Genomic DNA, 19,867 nt, shown 5'->3' with positions numbered 1-19,867 from the left:
TGGGAAATACAAATTAATGATCTAACAATAGTGCTGCGAGGCCAAGGACAGGGCCCCCCTGTCCTGGGTCTCCCAGCACAAAATAATGGCTACAAAGTCCTGCGATGGGGGGCCACATCTGGACATTGCAGCCTGGTGGAGACCTGCGAGGCCCCCCTGCCCTGGACTTCGCAGCACTAGATAATGTCCCAAGTCCCAGTGAAAGGGGCCCCACGCCTAACCTTTCAGCCTGATCCAGTGCTTCGAGGCCCAGGGGATAAGGACCACCTCCTCTCGGCATCAAAGCAGTAGTGAGACACTTTGCTGAGCACTGTCTTACTGTGGCAGTCTGAGCTTGATGCTCCTCCCTCCCCTCTTCAACCTCTCCTTATCTGCTGATGTCCGGCTCATTGTGGAAACAAAAGAGCCTTCTGTCGCCTGGAGACGAAATACACAAAGGACAGACAAGTACTTCACCACAGGTTTTAACAGAGGTGCTGCCCCGCCCTTGTTCCAGAATGCTGAGGTAACTACTGGCTTTGCTGCTTTCAAGTCCTCTACCCCTTGTTTACCCTCCCCCACCTTTCACACCCAGGAATGCCACCATGCCCTGAACAGCGAGGTCAAGACACCTCGCTTATAAATACATTAGCAAGGTGATCGGGTTGGGGAGAGGGGCCTCGGGGAGTAGGAGGGCTGCCTGTGAAAGTGTGGTATTTCACACGAAACGGGGGCCCCATGTTATTGTGCCGAGCGCGAGGCCCTGGGCGGCTGCCCACACTGGCCATGCCTAGCGCCGGCCCTGAACACACAAGCAGGGATGGCTGTATTCAGTTCCAGTGTGCATTGTTTGATTGCAGTTCAGGAGGGTGATAAAGAGATACTTAGAGATTTACTATGCTTTAGTGTGTACGAGAAGAGAAAACAATGGGTCATGTGTATGAACACATTTTTCCATAGACACAGAATGGGTAAATCCCTTTGCTACATCTGGCCCAATAGGCAGTATTGCATGACACAAAGCTGTTCAAATGGCAGTCAATCTACCCACGCACAATCGGCCACATGCATCAACCTATTTAGGAAGGGCAAACGGTGCGAATCGGTAAATTCGGCCGTTTGCGCTTCCTAAATAAGTTTTTGGGATGCATGAAACAATTTTTGAAAATCCGCATTTTTTTGCAATTCCTAAAAATGCAAATGCATTTAAGGAATCGCATTTGTGCGATTCCTTAAATGCAATGCATGAATTTGTAAAAAAAATGCGAATTTAGAAATAGGAAGTGCAAATTAACACGAGGTTGACCCTCGTGGTAATTTGCGAAATTCTTTTAAAAAGCACAAAAATGCATTTTGGAAAGTGTCATGTTACACACACAAATGTCCTTTGGACATGTGTGTGTGAAACTTGCACTAAAACAAACATTTCAAGGGTGCAGGGGGGGTCCTTTGGACCCCCCTCAGCACCCTTGCAATGCATCAACAAAATGTCATTGGCAAAAAAAAAATTCGCAAAAAAGCATTGATTCCTATGGGCCTCTAGCCCCATAGGAATCAATGTATTGCCATTCCTTAATTGCGATTCGCAATTAAGGAATCGCAATTTCCGAAAATTAAAAAATCCTAAAAACTTTTAGGATTTCTTGATGCATAGGATTTTGCAATTCCTAAATTGCGATTCCTTAATTTTCGCAATTTAGGAATTGCAAAATCCTACAATGATGCATGTGGCCGAATAGGAATTGTGCCCCGAAATCTGATTTTCTAAATTGCATTGTAGCACTTATGGTGTCATATATTCATTCGTCATGCAGAGTTGGTGTAAAAGGGAGGGGCCAGTGCAAAAGTCCTAAGATTCTATGCAAAGCCAGATCAACTAGTGTCATGCAAAGTGGATTATTTGGCTTTCTGTTGAATACACATGCTAAATGAAAAAACAGGTAGAAGCAATGGTAGTAGCAACTCTGTGTCTTTTTCCCATGTGTAGCATGTGTATATATTTACATGAAGTGAAAATATTATGCAAGTAACATCTGGGCGATTGTCTGTGCAGGGACATTTGTACTCAAGTGTGAGCTTCATGTACCGGTCTCATTCAATATTCTACTGGCTCCCTTTTTCTCCATAGCGCAATCCTAAATCGCTGGTAAGTTCTCGCTTACTTTTTTGGGTGAGCACCTTTAATTACATCAATGGGGCACAACTCAAGGCAAATACAAAGCTGCATAATTTTTTGCCATTTGTGCAACGCTGTCCAAAGATTTCCGCACAGCATTACATTGCGCTTGTGAGAAAGTGGATTGTTAGTTTAGTTGATGGTGGTCCTCTTCAAGTGGTATTGGCACTATTCTCTACCAGGTTCAGGTAGGACTCAATAATTTAAACCTGAGCTCAACCATTGTTAGCTGTAGCTTAGAGAAGACTGGCCTAACCTAGGAAAAATATGTATAAAAACAGTTAAAAAGTAGGAAAGACAACACAATATAAATCCCTCTCCAAATTATACAAATAGAATAACTATTAGTGAACAAATAGATACCAAAAGCGACAGTAAAATCAGATGTAGGGAGCCGGAGATATGAGTTTTACAAGTTTTAAATAACTCTAGCGCCAAAAATCACCAAGCACCAATCACAGTTATCTGGTCATGCTAAACTGGGTCAAAGTCAAAAGTTAAGGCCGGCCACTATGGAGCATGAGCTGGATAGAGGGAGCAGGTTCATCCCAGTGGAAAGTTCACCCTCGGACTTGGTTGTCTTTCTGAAGAAAAGTCCTTGTCGACAAGGTCATTGGTGGGTCACGCTGCAGGGTGGATTTGAAGAGGGGCTCGTTGACAGAGGCCACAGGAGCGTGGGGCCATAGTGGGAGCCTTGGCTCCCAGGAGCGGCCCGTGCAGGCAAGAGCGATTGTGGCGGTGGGTCAGGGTTGGGGGGATTCGACTGGCGACCACCAGGGAAAATTAAATAATTAAATTTCCCTTGCATTGTCAGTTGAAATCCCTCACAACCGGCACCACCACTCTTATCTGCACGGGCAGCTGCTGTTGGCTCCAGTGAGAAGTTCGAAGCTCTCGACTACAAAGGCTGAAAAACTCCTAGCGGCTGAAGTCAGGACGCAGGAAGGCATCATTTTCTTTGTGGTGCTGCTCCCTGTTTGTTCCGGTGAAGTCCTCTACTTTTGGACTTGAAAACTTTTCTGCAAGTCATGTTCCTTTCAGTAAGGCAGACAAGCAAGCTGAATCCAATTGGCAGTTGGATATCAGTGGCTCGGAGGCAGTCTGGTGGTAGTCACTGATTCTTTGGGAAATAAGTTCAGAAAAAGTTTCCAAGTGTCTAATGTTGAAATTGTGGAAGGGGAAGAGTATACTTAGACACCAGCCAAGGGTCCAGGACCTTCTGAGCACCACTTGGGTAATAGAACTCAATCTCCCAGAAGCTACCAGCAGGGATCCAAGGCAAATCCAGTTGGACCTGGGCTCAGAATAGTTTTCAGCTTCTTGCAGCTTTTGTGATCCTGGAGCTGAACAGGAGGCTAGCCAACTAGCCCTTGGAATATATTCTTCAGTTCTGGATACAAGTGGGGAGCAGTTCCAGTCCTTGGTGTGTCTATCCACAGGATAAACAGCAGATGCTATTCGTCTTCTATCTTCCACAGGTCCAGATGTGTTCTGAAGAAGGCACCCAGGGTTTCCCCTTTCTATACCTGGCACTAGCTTGCAGGTGGGGTAAACTCCCTGGCCATTAGAAAACATGTTCCTGGGGAAACATTTGCACATTTCCTAGGTGGTTGGCCCTAAGCAATCCCCCAGTGTCTTGCTCTGCCAGACTTCAACATGGCAGAACCTTTCTTCCCCAGATCAGAGCTCTGTGCACACCCCTGAGCTGTGTCGTTTAGGAAAATGAGAAATTCCCCCTGTAATCTAGATCTGAAACAGGTTTCCCCCCTTTGAGATTGGTCTCACTCCCAACCCTGGGCAAAGGATTGGGCAGTCCTGGAAATTGAACTATATCCACCTGTGGCAGGGGATGCCCCTTTGAACCTAGTGCAGTTGGTGGGTAAATCCCCCCCTGGCCATCCTCTCAGCAGAAGATTGCACATCCTCCCAGCCAAGACCCTTTGTTCCCTTTCATGGGAATCATTCACACGACCTTACCGGTGGTCTAGACTGCCAGGTGACACTAGCCTAAAAAGGCTAGTAGAGGCTTTAGGCAGAAACACTTTCTAAAAGTAGCATTTAAAAATAATAATTTATAATCCGACTTCACCATTATATTGGATTTTTAGTTACCATTCATTTTAGGCTTTCGATCACTGTTCTAGCTATTTCCAAACTGAACTTATACATTAAGAGGTGTTATAATGTAACCCAGTGCTTTTCTACAGGAGAGCCAGCCTTGCCACACTAAAAGACAATTTAGGAGATTTTTCACTGCCAGGACATGTGAACGCTAAGTACACATGTCCTACTATTTAAATACCATGCACTTTGCCCTATGGGCATTTAGGGCCTACTTTGGGAGTGACTTATAAGTATTTAAAGGAAAGCTTAGGTCTGACAAAAGATTTACTTTGCCAGGTCTAAAATGCAGTTTTTATAACTGACTGTCCAGGCTGCATGAGCAGGCCTGAAGACATGTTTGCATTGTCATTTTAGTGGTGGCACAATATGTGCTGCAGTCCAATAGTGACATTAACTTACAGGCTGTGGGTATCCGGGCTCATAGGTAAGTTCAATTTGGCAATTAAAGTTAGCCAATTTGGCACGTTTTTAGGTATCACAACACATATACATGGCACTTGTTAGCAGAGTCTCAGTATACAGAGTCTAAAAATCAACTGCATCACTCCACAAAATGGGGATGATCAGGCAACAAAGGCATTTTCATACAGCGCTTATCTGGATAAATCTTGGCCTCCTAATTCTTGACCACAAGAAAACTTTATGTATCCTCATTTTGTACGGTGTATAACTTAAATCACCAGGAAGAGATGTTTGACTCTTTATCATCACCAACATGTCTTTTGTTTCTATTTCCCGCGTTGCTGAGAACAATGCTGATTGCATCCTGGATCCAGGTGTGCTAATCCTGTCTGTAAAATTAGTCTCTGGTATTGGTGTGCTAGCCACATACTGAAAATATGTGGCCTACAAGGCCAACAGTTGAGTTTGGAGGAATGAGACAACACAAAAAAATAGAAAAATGATCTCCCCTTATAGGGAACTGAGTTCTATAGATTGGCCACAGTTTATTTCGGTAAAAGAAAAGATACTATAATTCCCCTAATCGGGCAGCATTATATATAGTTGATCATGAAATTCTCATAGAGACTCATTGCATATGAGCTTGGGTGGCTAGATAGTGTTGGATGGCTACATCCAAGGTTGGTTCTCTTTCTTTCGGAAGGAAAAGTCATAATACATTGAGATGGAGTCTTTAAAAACCCCATGCTCTGTCTAGTTGTAGCACTACAAGGTTTGTTGACACTTTCCCTAGTTTTTTGTCTGTATGTAAAACCCCCTGACTAATATTTTCAGAAATGACCGTTGGATATCTGTCATTACTATGCAGTTGATGACCAGTTTTACCACAATGTTGTATTTGTAAACTACATTTGTAAGCTTTTTTTTCCTGAGCAACATACCTGGATGGCTAACTCTTCCTTCACACTCATCCCTCATTATAAAAAGCTAGTTTGCTTTGTACAGAAAATCTCTGTGAATAAGAGAACTGAAAATTACTGGGCATATTATCTGTCAAATGTCTTGGCAAAGCAATGTCCAGTCTCATCAAAGTGACTTATCTGAGCCAAATTTAATGAGAAATATGAAAAATATCAAGTGGCTCGTCCCAAGACATCAGCAACGTTCTGCGTGTGGTCGACCCAAGACCAGTACTGACCCCGTCAAAGGAATCCTCCACTTGGCAGCTCACCTGATAGATTTAGTGAAGACCAGTTAATCACATTTTGCCTCTCCTGATAGACTTAGACTCGCTATACATAAAAGCATCATTCTCTCTCAAGATACTTGCATTAAGACCATTCACCTCTATAAAGCTGCACACCTCCATGACAATTCACAATATCAGGAAGTGCTTTATATGCTTGACGCTGGAAACTCTGAAAGCCTCCTCACCTTTCTCAAGGCATGAAAGACACGCTTGTTAGGGAAATCTCTGTTTAAATGGAGCCTTGTTAATTGCCTTCGCTTTCTTGAATCTGTTCTGGCTCCAGCTGGTGTCCTTTTTAGTTACTTGTGAAGCACAACACTACCTCTGGTGTAGAAATAATCAATCCTTTTAGGTGAAGTTCAGTTTTTTATACGTGTTCTTCCATTATGAGGCCACATTTTTCTACCCAACCGTTTCTAAAAGATGAGGTGTCTTTTGTGCATTCCTGCTGCCTTTTTTCCTGTCCAATTGATGTTTCCTGTTTGTGGCCTAGAACACAAAGTCCTTGGATGGTTTCCACAGCTTGAGGTGCATTTATTCATGAATATGCATTACTGCCTGACAAAGTGCTCTTTGCTGTCAAACTGCTAGCAAACCTTGCTTTTCTTTGTTTATGCTGTTGGAGGGATATTGAAAAACAGCAGAATAGATTTGGAATCTCATTTTGAATACTGGTGGAGGGGAAAGCTAGGAGAAGCGAAATCATCATTAGAAAGTTAGACAACAAGTTGCACATAGATGCTTGATTTGCTACCACAACTGCTCTAGCATCAGAATCAATTTAATTTTCCTGCCAAAAGTACAGATTGACTTCAAGGTAGCTGCCTTATATATCTCTGAGTTAGTGAAGCTTCTTATAAGAGTGCCATTGACTGCAGTGCCCCTTTTAAAATGAGCTTTTGGCTAGCCAGAAAAGGGGCAGATAGATTTCTAGTAGCATGGTTATTCAAGACACTTTCCACCTTTCAATGGTTTGCTTCAAAGAGGTCAACATGGTGCAGATATGTTATAATTTCTTGATTTGATTTGTGCATGTGTTAAATCTCAGTGATCAAGAGATCACTTTGTTGGGGAAGGTGGATTAGGAAAGAAAATTGCAATTAAATTGTCCGATTGATTTAAATATGTGAAAAATAAAGTTTAAAAGGGATGAGTTCTCAGTGATAACTCTCATATTTACCATTGGACCTATCCTTCACTCACCCACCTTGGCAGTGGTATATTTACTAGAGAAGTTACCTTCCTAGAGATGAGCTGTAGGTTCTAATGGAGACCCTATCAGTTTTGAAAATAATATATACATCTCCAAAAGGAAAGCAACATGTCTAAAAAGAGGGCAAATGTTTTTATGGTCCTCTAGAAAATCATTAATCATCCGGATTATAAGAAAGATTCTTAACATGGCGCTGTACGACTGTGCGGTTTCCGCACATAAATAGATACAACTGTCCTATCTTTTTATGTGTAGATACTCCACAGTCTTAAAGATACTACTAGTAAAATACCTTTATCCATAGCAGTTATTTTTGGGGAGAGGCAACATTTTGGGATGGGGAGGTAAGAGAGCAGCATTTCCTTACATGGAACAGTAGTCGCGGTCATGGCAGTAGCGAACTGGAAGGAAGCCTAAGGTGGTTGGGGCATCTCTATTGGACAGGCAACGAAAACTGACCTTATTAAGTGCCGACTGACATTTGGCTTATTAGGCTGATCATGCCAGTAACCAAAACTATTTGACCATTGTCAAAGAGCTGCAGTTCAAAAGCCACAGATGACTGCAGAGACCAGAGCCCCAAGAAGACACAATAACAGCCACTCACGCTGTGGGGAGGGGGCTAATGCTAGGGGGAAGAAGGGGCAAAAGCTCTGTACCATGAAAGATGGACTATTCACTGTTAAATTGGCAATTGATGGGGGCATCTCTTTTTTTTAAACTCATTTCGCAGCTCATACTTACAAAGTATCAGTGTTCACCGGGGACATTTATGGTGCTGGAACGGATGCAAATGTTTTCATTACAATATATGGTGACCTGGGTGACACAGGAGAGAGAAAACTCAGCAAGTCTGAAGCCAACTCCAATAAGTTTGAAAGAGGACAGGTACAGAACAAAGGCTTTGATTTTGATTTATAAAATTGAATGTGTTTTTTGTTTTTGTTTTCCTATTTGTGAAGAGAGTTTGATCAATGCTCAATGACTGCAAAAAGGCTAGAGAATATTGCAGTGAATCTCACAGGTCAGCTGTCAAATCAAATGTTGCATGTTTTACTAGGAGAAGGCGGCTGGGATTCAGTGATCAGGTTATAGAATTTGGCCCTAGATTCACTTCATAGTGTCTGGGGTAATTGGAACATGAGATATTTCAATAGATATGCAGCAGATAAGTAAATGAAAGTACGTTATCTGAAGTCCACTGTGTATGAGGGGGCAACAGTGAGACAATATGAACTGGATTTGTCCTTGTGAGAGAGTTTGTGGAGCACAACTAACACCTAGATATCTGCCTCCTAGCAAGCAATCAAAGTGTAACATTTTCGTAGCATGCAGCTGTCTGATTTACAATGGATGCTAGGTCATTACCTACGTTCACCCTCTTGGCATTCAGAAGAATATCCATGTTCTAATCATACATGACCTCAAAAAAATGAAGCAGGACTGCCTGAAGTTGCAAATAATGATTAAACAGAAGGATTGAGATGGCTGAGCTCAGAATGTATCCGTATTTGATATTTCTGATTGACTGATGGGTTTTCTAAAGCGCAATTGCTTCGAAAGGGTTCCCCGGTGCTAAAATGCCCATAGTGAATCAGCGAAGGCCCCAAACACCAGGCCAGAAAGAGGACCATTTGGAAAAGAGCAATATCTTCAAAAGCTTCCGAAAGGATAAAAGGTTATTACTTAATCTCAGCTCCTGCGGAAGTTTGTTCCAAAGGATAGGGTCCATACTGTATAAGGCTCTACCTCCGTATCTAGTAAGTTTCGTTTTTGGTACCACTACAAGCCCTTTTTTGTGCCAAACATGGGCATCTTATGGAACATATCTCTGCATTTTGCTTCTGACATAGGAGGCCCTAAGCCGCGATAGGCTTTATAGGCAAGAAACAGGGTCTTCAACCAGTTTATTTTCCTTATTTGCAGCTAATGTGAATCCTTTGTAGCAGGTACAGCAGAAAACCCTGATGCAGTGCATTCCTATAATCCCTCGAGCCAATCAGTGCTTGAACAACCATCTTCATCGAGTGGTAGGCAAGAACAGACTATAGTATATAACATGTGAGATCTTTTATATATTCGCAAAGCAGGTTAACTGGTTGTCTAGAAGGATCCCCAGATTCCTTGTGCTTGTCACTGGTGTGTAGGTGGATTACCTAGCTATTCCGGACACCAATAGCAGGGCCTGCTTGCCAAACAGGAGTACCTCTGTTTTTTTTCTGTTGAATTTTAGGAAATTTTATTGAATCCCTGTCAAGCAAGCCAAGACATTCCTCCCAGATGCCACCATATTCTGTGCTGCTGACACCACAATGTGGGTGTCGCCCCCATGGGATATCAAACTCAGCTCAAAGGCCCTGATCATTTCTGCTATAGGGGCCATATGTATATTAAAATGCATAGGGATGTGTTATATGCCCTATAGGATGACACACTCAATACTGTGGGTTGTAGTTTCAAATGGAGGACATACCACAGTTTGAATTCTGTTTCCAAGAAAGATGTAAACTGGTTTATGACCGTGCGAGTCAAGATGGCTTCCTGAAGTCTATTTAAAAGAATGAAAAGAGAGACAGTGTCAAAGGCTGCAAAGAGATCGAAAAGGATCACAGCAACCATGTCTCCCTGGTCCAGGATCTCTCTAAGCTCTTCAGCCACTTCTACTAGAGCTGTGTCTGTTCTATAATGTGCTCTGAAGCCTCACTGAGTAGGTTCCACTAGAGAGGTGTCTGCCAAAAAGTTGAAGACTTGAAGATTCTCCTATCTCTCTAGCACTTTTGCAGCCAGTGGAACCAAGGAGTTGGTCTATAGTTATTTAGTACAAAATGGTCAGCACTTCACACATCACCTTACCTTATATTTGAATCACCTTGTATCACAGGGATAAAGAACAATAAATCCAGGAACTCTACATGACCCCTGTTAAGCGGCGAAACAAGATCAGAAAAATATTATCCTTCTGAGCGTTGTGGGCTTATTCACTTCATAAAACTTATAGCAACTTAAAGTAGGATAATAAAACAACTGTAGTTTATCTCCGTAAAAAGGGTTTCAACCATTCCATCAATGAGGACTTGCATATCAAATAACATTACAGAGAACACTGTCAGCAGTAGAAGTTGAGATAAGGATCAACGTTTGGCCACCTCAGCTCTTCTGAACTACAGAAAGGTATTCCATATACCATATAACATAAGATTAGTGTTCCAACAATAGTGCAATCAGGATTTGCATGTAAAGAAAAATAGAAAAGATGCTACGTTCCTCTCCGCATGAGTCACAGACGGATGATTCACCAATGGAGGAACTAATGCCAGCATCTACACCGCGCAGTACTGCACGAGTAAATGACCAACTTCAACAAATCATGTTGCCAAAAAGCATCCAACCATACACCGCTGCTCTTCAAAACTAATGTGCAGTACAACAAGCACCATTACCGGAGCGTACAAATTCCCATGATTCTTCAGCAGTGCGGCATCTAAAATAATCGGCCACGTCTTGGAATGTGGAAGCGTCTTTGTAGGCAGCTCCACCCTCACATGCGTACTCATGTTCGTCTTCACCCCATAAATAGTCATTGGACATGTAGTTCCAAACAGTCCTGAACCATGATACTTTCTTCTCCTGTCCTCGGTGAGACTCCAAAACCTTTACTACGTGAAATCCAAGCAGCCTAGTTATATGCACCCTGACTGTGTTCATGCATTGCTAAGCACTTTACCCTGATGTGCCTTGACAACTTCAACTCCATTGATATGTGGCTTTTGTCTGTACTTCTCCAGGTTACTGGGCCAGGCAGCCAGGGTAGCTATATTTCCCACCCCTCGGCCACCTCAAAGACTAAAGTGGATTCTGTGTGCTCTCTGACCTGGTCAGGGCACACTAAGGATCCCATCTGGAGACCTGCAATCCCTGAGGCTGCTGTACTACTGGGAGCCTTTTTGGGGCAGTAGGAGTCAGTCTCCAATTTGGTGTCCATTTTGTTTACAGTTGAAACACCCAAGATTTTTTGGGGATCCCAGTTTTTACCCTGGTACTCACCCTTTGTTTGGGAAGAGTCTAGGAGTCCACCCTCCTCAACAGGTTTTTGGAGGCCTTTGGAAGACTCTGGGTTTTTTCCCTTTCTGTTCCCATCTTTCCCCTGGGGAGGATTGGTAACCCCTTTCTTCTGGTCAACCCAACCCTGGGTCTTTCTAGACACCCTTGTTTTGACCCAGTGGTCAGACTTCTTCCCCAAATCCTGAGGAGAGACTAACCCTAAGTTTACTAAGTACCGATGCTGTTTTTCTGAAGTACAATTACTAAACAAGTGATTTTTCATAACCAAGTTATATGACCCATCATAGTCTTGCATCTTACAGCCTTTTAACCAGCCACCTTGTGTTTTGACTGAGAAGTTAACAATGTAAACCCATGACTGACTCAAGGTTTTGTGAATTTCCCTGAATTTAAATCTGCACTTTTCATTGGTGAGTCCAAAACCCTCAATCAGGGTATCCTTCATGAGATCCTAAGACTCAGCATCTACCTCATCCAGTGTCAAGAGCCTACCACTGCACTTTCCTGAGAATAGCTCTCATAGTAGAGTCCAAGTGTCACTGTTATAACTTCCTGATTTTACAAGCCATCTCAAGGGCTGTAAACCATTTTGTGACGTCATCACCCTCAACATATTTGGGAATAATCCCTTTGGGGATTTGGGGATCAAAAGTTTCCTCTCTATCCCTATTTAGTTTGTTGCTGTCACCACTCATGGGTGCTAGACCCATCTCAGACTTCTCTTTTCTATAGCCAGCATTTTGGCTTCAAGGGCTGCTCTTCTGGTTAGTCTGTCAAGGATTGCTTCTTCATCATCTAGCTCTTCTCTGAGTCTTGAGTTGCCTGACCCAACCCCATTTGGGGAAGGCACCCGGGGTACAGTTCTAGGGTAGATGTGAGAGGGTATCTCATGACTCTCATCACCTTCTCAAGTGTGTTTGGTGGGACAGTCTCCTGGACTACGGTCCCCATTGTCAGGATCCCTGTCCACCTCCTCCTCCTGAGGGGTGTCAGGATCTTCTGTTACATTAGCTGCTTCAAATAATTCTGCAAGGAGCTCCTGGAGATTTGTCTTGGAAGGCTTTGGGCCAGTTCTAATGCTATAGTCCTTACACAGGAGCCTTAACTGTCTCACCTTAAAATGCAGATAAGAGGTCAGGTTGAGTTCCTGAACTCTATTCTCTGAACAAGACATTATTTTAGTACAGTTGGGGCCTTTGTAGAAAATATATATTTTTTAAATCTATCCAGATCTTTAATGCCTAACTGACTAGTACACTTTTTAAGTTTCAAAAACGGAAGGACCGGGGGACTTAACCCAAAAGCCCTAACAGTTTTGATATATTTGTTTTGAAAAAATGTAACATTTTGTAATTTTTTTTTACTGAAGTCAATATTGTTTTTTTTCATGGAATCACCTATTGGCCAAGTGATATCAGCAAATACAAAGCCTTGTACCCCACTGCTGATCCCCCAATGTAGCAAGCTGGCTTTACTAATGTAAGGGCACACCATGCAAAAAGTACAAACAACCATTATTACAGGGCTTAAATTAATAATCCCAAGTGCTCTATTTCTGGCAGTGTGGTCGAGCAGTTTAGGCATCTCAGAGGGTAGTGGTAAGCATTTGTTTTACACACAGAGTCAATAAATGAGACACACACTCAAGAAAAAAACCGAGACCAATTCAGAAAAAGAACACAGATATTTATATAATTTTAGAAACTAAGATTATCGGAATCAGGTAAGTACTTTCAGAGTTATAGATTTTTGTAGTATTAGAAAAGAGCGCTGGTTAGTAGGGATCCAGTGCACTTACAGTCGAAAAGCATCAGTACTAGGGCAAAAAGTGGGGGTGACCATGTCAAAAAGGGGCACTTTCTACACCCACATTTTGTATGCCTTTGGTGCCTTGCGAGCGACCACGATCCGAAGGCCAGTTCTGATTGCCCCGCCATCAACTCGAAGGCTTTGAGGGAATGATTCCACAAGCTCCTGACGGCACCACGTGCGACGCCATGACGTTTTGAATCATGGCCGACAAGAAGGTCCCTGGAGCAGTCGCAGAGCCTGAAATCTTTGTCGCACTTGAAGTCATCCAGCCACTTGGGTAAGTCCCATTGTAAGAAGAAGAGCAAGAAGTCGAAGAGGTCTTTGACTACATCTTGTCTGTCAGCCGATGAGGGAGCATCACATTTGAGGCATGGTTCTGCAGTTGAGTCAGCACATGGGTCAGCTCCGCACTTCCCCGAGTTTCCGGTAGCTGGAGTGACCCCCCCCCCCACACAAACAAAACTCCAGGAGTTTATTAGGCCATGCGCCTCATATTTGAGGACCACAACTTCCTTACACACCTTACCTCAGAGAGCTTGGTCGTCCAAGCCTCCACCTTCCATGGCGCTTTCCCTTCCACACCCCAGTTAGGGAAGCCAAGAGGCTGGACACCTTGGGGAAGAAGATGTTTTCTTCCACCAGCCTAGCACTGTGGTCAGTGAACGCCACATGCCTTTTGGGCCGCTACTCCCATGCTCTGTGGGACACAGTTGCGCAGGTGCTGCCAACTGTCCCAGAGGAGGCCCGGGCCGTCCTCTCCTAAGGCTGTAGCTGACAGGAGAGATGTGGCCAAGTTTATCATATGTTGTGTACTCGATAGCCCCAATGCGCTGAGCAGACCGGTTTCATCGACATTGGTCTTACAGCGCCACGCCTGGCTGAGGACAACTTGCTTTTCTGGGTATGGCCAAGCACTGCTTACGGATATGCCCTTTGATGGCCTCTATCTCTCGGAGACAAAGCACATTCAGCACTGGAGCACTTTAAGGACAGGAGGGCTACAGCCAGGGCCGTGGGCCTTTCCTTGGCCCCTCACCGCTCCCAATCCGCCTTTCACTCTGCCTAGCCACCATGGCTAGGCAGAGTGCATGCATCACAACCTGTGCATGGCCAAGGATGTGGTACCCACAGATCTCTTGGGTAAGGCAGCCAGAGGTCAGGCCAGTGCACCCCATACCCCCGCCCCAGCAGCCACAGACTCCAAGCCCTTATAGTCTGCCCCCTTATCATAATGGGCATTCAGTGGGTGGCAGGATCCGCCATCACCTGCACCACTGGCGGTCTATAACACCAGACCAATGGGTTCTGCAGATTGCCTGGTGGGGCTACTGCCTCCCGTTCAAGACTACCCCATCACCCATGCCGCCTGCTTGCGACAGGATGATGGAGGAACATCTTTCCTTGCTCTGATAGGAAGTAATGGCTCTCTTGGTTAAGGGAGCCATCACGAGGTTGCAGACGCTAGAAGTAGGTCATGGTTGCTATTCCTGCTACTTTCTAGTGCCCAAGGAGGATGGAGGCCTTCATTCTATACTAGGTATGCGCCCTCTCATTTCCATCCTCAGGTAGGAGAAGTTAAAAATGCTCACACTCGCTCAGGGCTGGTCTGCCCCGGACCCAGGAGACTGGATGGTAGTATTGGACTTGCAGGATGCATATTTACACATTCCCATCTTGCGTGCCCACAGGTGTTACCTGCAGTTTAGCGGGGCCACTAGCACTTTCAGTTCACTGTGCTCTCTTTGAACCAGTGCCCCTTGGGTGTCTACCAAGTTGATGGTAGTGGCTGCAGCTTATCTGTGGCGATCAGGGATGGATGTTCTATTGCAGCAGCTGGGGAGGCTTCTCCACCCGAACCTGTCAATGGTTTGTCTTCTTGTGTGGAGATTGAGCGTCGACAGTTGACAGCCTTCAACCTTCAGCTCGAAGTCTGCAATGTTATGCTGGCAGCCAGGTGTCCCTCCGCCAAAACAGTATATGCCTGCCGTTGGGACAAGTTTATGGCATGGTGTGTAGAAAAGTAGGATGACCGCCTTTTAGCTCCCCTTTCTCAGGTTCTTCTCTTTATTCTTTCCCTAGCCCAGGAGGGCTCTGGGCACCTTGAAGAGTTATCTTTCTGCTATCTAAGCTTTCTGAGGATACCTGAGCAACCACCCCTCTTCAAAACCCCTATTGTACATAGGTTTTTGAAGGGTTTACAAAATATGTTTCCTCCTTCTCCCTTTATCATGCCTCAGTGGAACCTTAATTTCGCCCTGACGTTCCTGAGATGCGTTCCCTTTGCACAACTGTCCTCTCAGGCTTCTTACCCTCAAAACGGCCTTCCTGGTAGCAATACCTTCTGCCTGGAGGGTCAGTGAGCTTCAGACTTTGTCATCCAAGCCTCCATACCTGAAAAACTATCCAGACAAGCTGGTTCTACGAAGTAGAGCTTCCTTTCTGCCAAGAGTTGTCACTCCCACTCATATAGGCCTGAGTTCCGGGTGGACTACCAACTCTTGGTGGGTATGTCGGAGCGAAGAAGGGAAATGGTGTGCAGAAATGGACCATCTCCCAATGGATTGTGCTCTGCATTAAAATCTGCTACACATTGCCAAGAAGCAACCCCCTGAGGGTTTGCGTGCTGTATCCACCAGAGTCAAGGCTACGACCAGTGCGTTAGCACGAGGAGACCTGTCCTGGACATCTGAGAATGGATTTCTAGGGACAGGGTATTCCTCATTTAGGGCACCTAGTTTCCCACACCACTGGTCAGGGTTTTTCATGGCTCCCTGCTCCTGTCGTGGAAAGTCGCAATATGTAACTGACCTCATCATGCTTAGGTGGCACCTATATAGGCACCGTACACGTCACTTCGGCACGGACAATGCCTCGTGGAGCCGAAGGTAAGCAACTTATCCCTTAAGTTTACTTAAGTTTACTTGAACAACTAACCATCCAATGCATTGAAGCAAACCTTCAATGCATGTCAGTGCATGGGTAAGCTGTGCATAGAATTTGAGACTCTGTGTCTTCACATTGGGCCACCCATTCACACCACATGATATGATCTGCCTCAACGCAAGGCCTTTATCCAGACCTCTTCTCCACTCTTCCTCGCCCAAAGCACCGCCCAACACCGCCTGAAAATGAGTAGCCATGCACACATTGCCACCATCAAAAGAGTCACTCAGAGGCATCTGTGAGAGAAAATCATCTACAATATTCTACTCTAAATGTACTCTTATAGGCGGATTTTTCATTTGGCTGCTCTGGCTGTGGCTTTCCACATCCCTGCTCTGCGTCGCCAGTGGTTTGTGGTCTGTGCAAAGGGTAAGCAGCATGCCACATATGTATGTTATAGAATGCTAAACCCCCACCATAATGCCTATGCCTCTATCTCAAGTGCACTAGAAGTGTAATCCACTACTTCTTGCCTCCAGTCATCCCTCTTTTGAATGAGCATAGCTCCTGAACCAACATTACTGGACTCCGTAGTATCAAAAGGTTTTAATGGCCCTGCATTCATGATATCCACAGGAACTTCATCAAATGTACACTGGCAGTGGCTGTTCTGCTCATAAATTTCACCCTTCCTAAGTAATTTACTCAAGGGCGTATTCTTTTCAGCAAAATGTGGTATAAGCTTCGAGGAGAACTCAAGCAAGGACTTAAATTGTGCCTTATTCAACAGAGCAGGTGCCTCATCAATTGTTATGATTAAATATGGGCGCAAAATCCATTCCGCTCGTGAAATTTGCGAATTTTCGGCAATTTCGTGATCCGCGAATCTCGCGAAATTGTCGAAAAATTCGTAAATTCGCTCGCGGGCGGATTTCTTTGCCCATGCCCGAGTTGAACCTCAAATAATCAGCCCAAACAACTAGTGAGCGCAGTCTAGGCTAGGCAGGTGTGCTTCCTCCCCATATCTACCGCCTACAATTAGATGTAATCCTTGATGGAGGTCTTTGTAACCACGAGCTTCTCGAGCGCAATCCCCGTGTACTTCCTGTGAACAGGAGGCTGCTTTCTCCTCATCTGGTGCTCTGATCGGTCTCTGACCCTTTATAAACAAGAAGCATGTGAACTCGCATAGAAGCCCCGCCCGTTTGGCCCCGCCACACACACACACTAGGCTATGCAACTTCTTCCCGCCCTTTCCTCACTATCATGGACAGCTCACTCGAGGGACCTCGGCGCCTGTCGGTGCAGTGGCAAAGTTACAGACACACGTGGTCACTGGAGGGTATACACCCGTTACAACGCATCTTTTACTCCGCACTACCATTACAACGCAACTTTTACTCCGCATACCATTACAACGCATTGCGCTGGGGGGCGCTCTAGGATAGGGAATAAGTATAATTTACTATCCAACACCTTCCCTAGGGTCCACGGGGACTGGAGTTAGAATAGTAAATTATACTTACCACTATCCAGCACCCCAAAGCGCTATGCGTTGTAATGGTATGCGTTGTAAAAGTCGCGTTGTAACGGTATGCGGAGTAAAAGTATGCGGAGTAACATGGTACATCCCACTGGAGACAACTTTGCTGGGCCTTTACGCAGCTGTAGTGTAGCAAAAGTAGCAAAAACATTTACCCAACGAGGTAGGACTAACTGATTAGCCAGTAGAAAGTACTCCAGTTGAGTATAGGTGTGGTACAACTGGTGGCATCATCGTTGATAAATATGCAGGCACGATTCATCCTGGCACGATGCTTCTATAACAAAAATTAAACCTTAACAGGAAGCACTTACAGATATAAAATAAAGCAGGTGCCCGAGTTGAAGCTCAAATGCAGTCACGCATTATAATCAGCCCAAACAACTAGTGAGCACGGTCGAGGCAAGGCAGGTGTGCTTCCTCCCCATGTCTACCGTCTACAATTCGATGTAATCCTTGATGGAGGTCTTTGCATCCACGAGTTTCTCTAGCGCAATCCCCGTGTACTTCATGTGAACAGGAGGCTGCTTTCTCCTCATCTGGTGCTCTGATCAGTCTCTGACCCTTTATAAACAAGAGGCATGTGAACTCGCATAGAAGCCCCGCCACACACACACTAGTGTATGCAATGTTTTCCCGCCCTTTCCTCACTGTGATAGACAGCTCACTCGAGGGACCTTGGCGCCTTTCGGCGCGGTGGCAAAGTTACAGACACACGTGATGACATTTGTGCAAAATGACAAAAAAATCCACAAGTTTGCGGGAACTCGTGGAATTTTTTGCCATTTTGTACGAATTTGCGTACTGCGAATCCACAAAATTCGCCCGTACTTAGTTATGATTTTCATTTTGGGTTCTACATCTTTCTTGGAGATATGATGCTGTAAGTAGTGCACACCCTCCTCCTAACCAAACTTGCACTTATCGTAATGGAGAATCAGAGCCCAGTCCCGAAGGACTTGCAGCACTTTTTTTTAATAGAGCATCATGTTCCATCACATCTTATGGGAAACAGCCATTACAACGCAACTAAAACAACGCACTACCATTACAACGAAACTTTTACAACGTAGGATCCATTACAGCGCATGCCATTACAACGCATGCCATTACAACGCAGCTGCTATTACAACGCATGCCATTACAACGTAAGTATGGGTAAGTATTTAATTAAATTTAACCCCTACACCATCCAATACTTACCTTCTAATTACGTCCGCCTGGAGTTAGAATAGTAATTTTAACCCCTACACTATCCAACACTTGCCCTACTATTACACAATCCTGGAGTTAGAATAGTAATTTAAACCCCTACACTATCCAACACTTACATTACTATTACATTCCCATTAATTAAAAAAAAAATACTTACCCATACTTACGTTGTAATGGCAGCTGCGTTGCAATGGCATGCGTTGTAATGGCATGTGTTGTAATGCATCCTGCGTTGTGAAAGTTTCGTTGTAATGGTATGCGTTGTGAATGTATGCGTTGTAACGTCATACATCCCATCTTTTACACCAAGATGTCATCTTGGAAGGACACCACTCCTTTGTAATCCTTAAACTTCACACTTATAGGCCTTTGAAACACCGAAACTATTGATGTGAAACAGAAAGACATGCTCTTGTAGAGGAACACACCCTCTGGTGTCACAAAGGGCGTGAGAGGCTTCAAATCCTCCTTAGTACTAACTGATGTTAAGCAGTGGACATATTGAGAGTGGTAAACACAACTGCCCCTTTCAGTGCACATAACCTCACAAATATTTTAGGTAGTAGTTCTCTGTCGATCCAAATTTTGAGGTTGAGACTGCGCAGATCAGCACACCATCTGAACAACTTGTCCCCCTTGCGTGGCAGAGTGACTGGAGCCAGCCATTCTGGCCACTTAATAAGTTCTATGATGTCAAACTCACATAATGTCTCTAATTCTTTCACAATTCTTCCCTAGGACTTATCAGTACTTTTCACAACTTATGAACCACATGTACAGCACTTTCTTTCAAAACAATTCTGTGTTGGAATCCCTTCAACCTACCCAAATGTTCAAAAACATTCGAAAACTTACCCACTGATTCACAGCAGAAATGTTCATACAGTTGCTACACCCTTTTCCTGACAAATGGACATTACCTGATCAGAGTGGTGGGGATCCAAAATGGTGTCTAGCTCCCCCTGATGGTCCCATCCCAATAAATGTTAGTCCTCGTTTGCAATATAAACCACACCCAGAGCAGTCTTACCTTCGAACTCCAACACCCTATCGATTCACCCTTCCATTCACAAAAATCTTTTTGTAGGAGTCCGTCAACTCCAATGGGCAAAATCTCTTGAAAGTATCAGGGCCAATGAATATAAATGGAGACCCTTGATTCTGCCATAAGCTGCACTTCAATTCCTTTAATGCGACCATTGCAACCAG

At 44.4% G+C, this 19,867-nt stretch overlaps 1 protein-coding gene across 2 annotated transcripts in view; it reads left to right on the top strand.

Moving 5' to 3' along the window:
• The window catches only part of LOXHD1 (lipoxygenase homology PLAT domains 1), a 1,099,077-nt gene that overhangs the window by 825,162 nt on the left and 254,048 nt on the right, over positions 1 to 19,867 (top strand). For both annotated transcript variants that reach the window (XM_078674764.1, XM_078674763.1), the window contains one exon: positions 7,877 to 8,031. In XM_078674764.1, coding sequence (XP_078530890.1) covers positions 7,877 to 8,031 — 155 coding nt within the window. The remainder of the gene's footprint in view (positions 1 to 7,876; positions 8,032 to 19,867) is intronic.

This window comes from Lissotriton helveticus, chromosome 2_1 (genome assembly GCF_964261635.1).
Source record: "Lissotriton helveticus chromosome 2_1, aLisHel1.1, whole genome shotgun sequence".
Lineage (NCBI taxonomy): Eukaryota > Metazoa > Chordata > Amphibia > Caudata > Salamandridae > Lissotriton > Lissotriton helveticus.
The sequence above is the reverse complement of the archived record's forward strand: the minus strand, read 5'-3'. Positions and strand labels throughout refer to the sequence as shown.